We start from the raw sequence: 7,365 nt of genomic DNA, 5'->3' as shown, positions 1-7,365 counted from the left end.
GTCCTTGAGGTTATTTTATTTGGCTACCACCTATGTTGAACAATAAAAATTAAACATACCCAGAAATAAAAGCTTTTCCGCTGCAGAAAGAGACACAATGTACTGACCAGCTTCTTTTCAGCTCTGTGAGACTTTCCAGCTCGCTAACAAAAGCGCCCCCGCACTTCGGCATTTCATCATGTTTATTAGCCGAGATGTCAATGCTACTGCTTCTGCACGTCACACTGTAATGTCACGCTGGGGAGGATCAACAGCCTCATATTTTACATGCCTTTTACGCAAAACCACTTGGTTTACTCTGGTTCTGTTTTCAATTATGCCAAGCAGGTTCCTGGGTAGAACTCCACTTCAGCAGTAATGGAAATGGCAGTGGAAACACTGCTGCTCTGACAAGCCAAGAACAAGTACCAGCCTCCATTTCCATTCACAATGGTGACATGGAGAAAATACTCCTTGATGCTCAACATGAATCTGGAAGAAGCAGTTCAAGAGAAAGTTCACATTGCGACAGGTAAACAAAATACATTGTTAGAAGCAAAGTAAAGGTCACTATTACACAAAGTTATGTGCAAGAGGCAAGGACAAATACAGCAATACGTACATACCTGTGTGCATACACATATGCATGTCATAGATGAATGCAGAGAGGAAGAGATAGGAAAATTTCATATTTAAAAGATTGGTGTTTAAATACTATGGTAATGCTTGGGTAGAAGCCTGTCCTGAAACCAGAAAGAATTTACAAGGGAGAGGACTCTAGAAGGCTTCTCACATCTCTTAGAGATGCCATCTTGGGGTTTTAGTGTATCCTGAAAAGAAGTCCAGAAGCAGCAACTGAACTTCTCATGGGTGTGCTGCTTGTATGCAGGCAGCAGCCTTGTTCTAGTAAATAAAATACTCTGGGGCCATGTGTGGCTGTCATTCTAAAGGATCAGTCCTTGTGCAAGCAGTGTCTGTGCTGCTCTTAAGAGCGTATAGTGCTACTAACACTGCTGCCTGGAACAGGAACGTCAGAGAAGGGTGATAAAAAGCAAATTGTGTTTTGTATATCAGTTAATAGTTCTCAGGTAATGGCTAAATAATTGTCCTATATCTTGTTTACAAAACAGCAGATTTCTAGGGAGTATAACACAACAAAACAACTTACATCTCATGCAAATTGTGAGTCAGTGTTATTAATTCATATTTGATTTTGATGGGTTGTGAACTCTGCAGCCTAAAGTTAATTAAAAAAAAAACAAAAACAACTACAGGACTCAAAATAGACAGTAGGATACAGAAATTCCTAGTGTTATCAGGCTTGTTTGAATTCAAATCCAACCCCACTTTTATTCATCGTTTGCTGCCCATAGTTATTTAGTAAGTAACATGGGCCAAATCATACAACCTCACAGGCATATCTCTGTACTGCTGAAAAACAGCTCTGTGCAGCAGGCTTCTTGGCAGATTGTTAGACAATCAAAGATTAATTGAATATGATGGCTGGATTCTATCACCCATTGACAGATTAATCTCTTAAGTTATGGCTGGGGCCCTGTAGCTCTTCGGGAGAACTGTGCATACAGGCTTCATTGACTAGCTTTTAGTCCATCTCATAAACAATGTCATAAAAAAATTAATGAATTCTTTCTTTCCTGCGCTTCTCTCTTTATCAAGCCCTCCTCGTTCCCAGACACCTCAGGACAGTCACAGAGCGTTGGAAATAGAGAGTCACAGCAGTGGAGAAAAGAATAGCTTTCAGGTAAAAATCTCATCTTGCTTTTGGAGAAAGAATTTCTTAACGCTTACTGTTTGAAAACCAGCATTAGGAAATAAGAGGTGAAGCTGCTAATGTAGACACTTAAATAACTTAGTAGCTTAGAAATACACAAAGCCTGATAATCTATCTATCCGACTTGCATGTTTTTTTTGTGGTTTTGTTTGTTGTTTTTTTTTTTTTAAATCTGTAACCTGAGGTTTTTCAGAGGGATTTGGGTGTCCTAATCTATTGTCTTTTAAAATGGCTGGGTTCTCAAACACCTCTTTCCAGCCACAAGTTGAAAAGACCAACCTTCAGATCCTGCAAGTACCTTTTAGGAAAAAAGGTAATCCAGAAAGTAACTGCTAGCCTGGAATTCAAGAGAGCTGGAGTCAGCACCTTGCTAAGCCTCCAACTTCTGGTCATCCTGATGCGTGTTCTCTGTCATGGTTTCTTTTGTCCTGTGAAGTGGGCATTATTGTTCCCTACTCAATAGGTCAATTGTGGTGTAAGTCTTAACAGATTGGGAGACAATCAGATTTTATATTAAGATGTATAGGAAATGCATCAATAGTGTGGGTATATACATGGTGATAACCTAAGTACACGTATAGAGGTGAACATTGATGTTCTGTGGACAGCTTACCATGCAGAAATTTCCTCTTCCCACTTTGACTGTCAACTTGGTACATTTCATGCGTCCCCCACAATGAATTTTTATTTAAATGCACTACCCTGGTGCAGTTTGAATTTTAAAAAGGAGATTTGACAGCAGCAAGAATTTCTAGAGTCACTTAAACATGACAGCCAATGACATACATTTTCAAAGCACTGCCATAGCTTTATGATTCCATTTTGTTTTAACAACTACTATTTGGCATTTCTACATGCTGCTTTGTAAAGCTCACTGTTATTTCTAATTTCATTTTATACGTTTGTTTACATACTTGCAAAGAAAATTAGTAAATACATTTAAAAAAAGAGTGGAGAAAAAGGATACTGTATACTAACTTTTTATCGATATATAGCTTATTGCATGATGACAGGCTAAAATCTTAAGTCTTCACTGTAATTAGATACTAGCTTTAATATGAAAAAAAAGTTTATAAAACATTCTGAGGAGTGAAGTATTAGAAGTATTCAAGTAAATTTCTCTGTTCTTCCAAAGACTTGCTGTATTATCTTTGGTAAATCACTCTCCTTGCACTGTTTACTTAGAAAGAGATACTATTTTCTCATTAATTTGAAGTATATTCCATGCCTGTGACCAATTCTTACAGGGTTAGCAGTTAGCAATTAGAAATCAAGATTGTATTTCACTTGGAGCCTCTGCATGAAAAGAAATAGCAATGTATGATAAGCTGGCAAAAGTTACCAGCCCTAACAGTCACTCACGCTCCAATGCAATGTCACTTCTTTAATTCTAGTAAGAACTCGCGACTCTTGCATTTTACTTTTAAAAAAATATTATTTCTTCCATCACTCCCCTTTTTCAATTACTATTGTTTATCATCTGTAGCTGAGTGTGTGCTGGGTATTGTCATCTCGGGGTCTCTGTGCTTTACTTGGCTGTCTGTATTTGTTTGTGGATTATCTTTTTCTACCCAGTGTTATGAACTTTTTAAAACAAAGTCTGTGTGTTCACTGTTTGTACAGTATTTAACCTTGTGGGGTTTCAACTTCATACAGTTTCTAAACTATACAGCTGTATCAATAATACCTAGACTTAATCAGTTCTGAAAATTACATGAAATGTGCTTGGTCCTGTTGTGTCTTCCTTCATCTGAAACTGTCCCCATCCTACAGGAATCTAGCTGAATGAATTACCACCTTTAGGTTAACTAAATACATTGCTGGAAAATAATTATTTTTATTTTTTATATTTCCAGAAAACCTCTCATATGTTTAAAGATCATTATTTAGACTTCGAGAACAAATAATCAAAACTTGGAAAACCATCTGAATTAAAATTGCCTGGACAATTTTATTTCCATTCTTAAGTGTGTATATATAGCTATTTTAATTCTATGATTGGATACTATTTTTATCACAAGAACTTGGCTCCATTTAATGCACATGTATTAAGTAAGAAACTATATTCTTATTCAGCATTTATGCTGTAATTCGCTTGAAAACAAAGCCACTGCTTGTTTGTTGGGTTTTTTTCTGCACAGATGTGTGCAGATGGACCTGGGCTCACTTTACCTGTGTTCCCAATGCTGGCCCGAAAGGCAGGCAGCTTTATGAGACTAGAATTAGTTTCACTTGGCTTGTATTGGCTTGATCGAAGATCTTCAGATGAATATGACATCACCCAGTTTTACATGCAGACAAAAAGTTTCTTCTGCCAAATGTCAGTCAGATGTGTGAGCTGGGGATATTTTCAGGTCCTGTATGTAAGGATTAAATGCAGGGCTCTGGTGTTTTATTTCCAGGGTGGTCTTTACTTAAGCAAATGCAGGATATAGGTATGGGCTATGGCCTGTTCCGTTCACATCCTGCTCTGAAGACAGATCTCCCTCCTCCCCCCATCTTTATCTAGGATCTAACAGTAGAAGTGATATGGAGAGTTTGCAGTGGGAAGAGATGGGAGAAGTGAGCTTCAGAGATAGTCTAGCATATGGTTTTAGGTGCAGAACGGGAGCTTTGTGCTGCAGTACTAACATCCTACCTATCATTGTCCTGAGTACTGTGTGATAATGGCTGTCTGTTTTAGTCTGAAGAAGATTTTCTGGAAAGGAGAAAAGAAGTAGAAAGGCTCCTGAAGAAGAATGCAGACTGGATATGGGATTGGTCCAGCAGGCCGGAGAACATCCCACCAAAGTGAGTGCTGTCAGTGTTTCTGGATGAACTCAGATGCAGCTTTTACTTCCGCAAGTCTAAATATGTAGTTGTTAATGCCGTGACTGTGTTTTCTTCCTCAAAACTAGGGAATTCCTTTTTAAACATCCCAGGCGCACAGCTACTCTCAGCATGAGAAACACCAGTGTAATGAAGAAAGGGGGCATATTCTCAGCGGAATTTCTGAAGGTTTTTCTTCCATCTCTGCTTCTTTCTCATTTGCTTGCCATTGGACTAGGGTAAGTTTAAATTTAAAACAAAACAAACAAACGAAAAGGGAGATTTTTTTTAACCTGTTTTCTCTGTGGCCTAGTTCTGACTCGCAACGCCCTCTTTGTCTAAAAAGAAGAGTAATACACTTTTATCCATAGAAGGGGGACAGATAGTGATTTGGGAAGTGCTTGCTACTTGTCTGCTTGTGGTATTGCTGGATGTATTGAGTTTTCCTTTTCTGCTTTTCTCACTAGTTGAGAATTTTTCAAAATAACTAAGGGGCAGTGAAATTAGGAGTTACATATATATATGAACCATAGTTATACAATAGTTGGTTCCGTTGCAGATACAATGTTTAATCTCACAAGTAATTGCAAAGGAAAAATATACTATTTAATATTTTTTAATATTCCACTTACACCTGGAAGGGACGGGGGACACCAAACAAAAGAGGAATTGGTTTTCTTTAGATGATTTAGTGGTTAGATGATCTGTCTTTAAATTAAAATCGGCTACAGGACACAGACTAACGGGAAGAGATTAAATGCTTTTTGGTCAGGACCAGAGTTTGCCTGCACTGAGGCATGGCAGATTCCTCGATACCGGCAAAGGCGGCTGGGAATCCAGGCACGTCTGGCCGCTCTCCTGTCAGAGTGCGCTGCGCCACACGGGAGGGCTTAGGGGAGAAGTCAGACGGGCTCTGGGCTGACACCTGTCTTCCAAGGAGCCTTCCCTTCGCTCTGGTCCTGCTCTCTCTCTGCTCACTCCCTTGCCGAAATCCTGAACCTTATCAAGTCCATGAAAGTTGGGGGTGAGGAGATGCAAGAGATTGAGGGGAAGAGGAGGACTCTGTGCAGCTGCAGTAACTGGAAGGAGGGACAGCCCACATCTTCTGTGGTCCCTGTGGTATGCATCATTTTGGATGGATGAAGGCACAGGTTATCTTCCTGCACAAAATCAAGATCTCAGCCACATAATGCTGTAAAAGTAACATGAAACTCGTTTAACTCCTTCCAAAATTAAAATGAGTAACTGCACAAAATAGAATAAAAGCACAATGGAATCTTCCTTTCAAAATAAACACAAGTTTGGTGATGTAAGTACTTCCTTTCTTCCTGGTCACTTCCACTACTGCTGCAAATGTGCATCATTCCAGTTCTGTAATGAGTGAGTAACAAAGTCACATCTTCAGAAAGTGTTCAATGTATTATCAGTAAAATACTTACACTTTAATAATTTCTTTAAGCTACAAGAAATATGTGAATAGGAGACACAATGTAGGGCAGCGGTGAAAGCATACCAAGCTGGGAAATAATGACCAGAGAAGTAAGGAGTACATGATGATGACAGTAAAATGAAAGTTTTAGAAATTTCAGAGGTATTTAGCAAATGGAAAAACTTAAGATAACAAAAGGAAAATGGTAATAAAACATCTGACTTTTGAGACCTCCTGAAGCAATGCATTCTTGTTAACCTCATACTCTCATTGCTGAAACTGAACAGCTTACACTGAATTAATTACTCCGTCTTCTAACTGAGGGCGGGTTGCTAGACGGGGCACGCACAGAGGCACTAGCAACTGAAAATGGAGTTTCGTAGTAGTCACTTGCCTGCTTAGTTGTAGCTGGCACTGCTGCTCCTGCTGGAAATGACATACCTAGTAACCTGATGAGAAAAAAGCATTCCCTATGTGCTGTACATTCTTTTTTGAAAGGAAATGCAACACTCACTGACCATATGTTCTTCTTGATCCTCAGGATCTACATTGGAAGACGCCTTACAACCACAGCTTCAAGCAGTACTTTTTAAGGGCACCTGAAATCTAGTTTCAAAGCAAAGAGAGTACTCATCCGGGAGCACAGGAGGTGAACGGCCGAAACCTCTGAGCCAGCGACGACTACCTGACCGGCGTGTACTTGTTCTGTAAACATCGTGTTCCTGGCTTAGTGAGAATGGGAAAGGAGACCCTAAAGCAGATGCATCATATATAGTCTTCTGGATCAATTGATAGAGCATGTTTCAGGTGCATTAACATCTGCTGTATTGCTTTGTAGTGAAGTATCTTTGAAAATTAAAAGAACTTAATGTTTGAAAGCAATCCTAGCTTTAATATAGCAGTTGTGATTCGGCTAGGTATTCATCTAAACTGCTGTTTCTTTATACTTCATAGATGTGAATATTCATCACTGCTACTGTAATCATGACGGTCAGGGATTAGCCCAAAACAATGTGTGGCCTTATGTATCCTATATGGGAGTTCAGAGAAGCTTTTACCTCACTTGAGGCAGCTTCTTCCTTAGATTTGCTTAGTGCTCTTCCACTCTCCTGTGAGATGTGAAGTGTTGAGAGTGAGTCAGCTGGAAGAAATTAGCATATGAGTGAAACTTCCATCGGTTTTTACGTGTTCAGAGTGTGATGCACAACAGCCTGAATTAAAATTTGGACTTCAGTGCCTAATAAATAGCTTCTTTTGCAAAGGCATTTATTTAACTCCCCAATTATTAGAAGTTTCTTCTGTTGTATCTATCTACTTGCAGACTATTGCTTCTCAGTCTTTTTATCTGTAAAATAAT

General features: G+C 39.1%; 1 protein-coding gene across 1 annotated transcript; it reads left to right on the top strand.

Moving 5' to 3' along the window:
• Positions 1-327: 327 nt before the first annotated feature.
• BNIP3 (BCL2/adenovirus E1B 19kDa interacting protein 3) lies at positions 328-6,601 on the top strand (the record flags this gene model as incomplete). The annotated part of the gene is made up of 5 exons (XM_010291530.1): positions 328-511; positions 1,657-1,741; positions 4,455-4,561; positions 4,669-4,818; positions 6,550-6,601. Coding segments are annotated over 5 exons (578 nt in total), but the record flags the coding sequence as incomplete, so codon positions are not given.
• Positions 6,602-7,365: the final 764 nt, after the last annotated feature.

The sequence above is a fragment of the Phaethon lepturus genome, unplaced genomic scaffold, assembly GCF_000687285.1.
Source record: "Phaethon lepturus isolate BGI_N335 unplaced genomic scaffold, ASM68728v1 scaffold45157, whole genome shotgun sequence".
In the NCBI taxonomy this organism is placed as follows: Eukaryota; Metazoa; Chordata; class Aves; order Phaethontiformes; family Phaethontidae; genus Phaethon; species Phaethon lepturus.
This window is presented reverse-complemented; position numbering and strand designations above follow the sequence as displayed.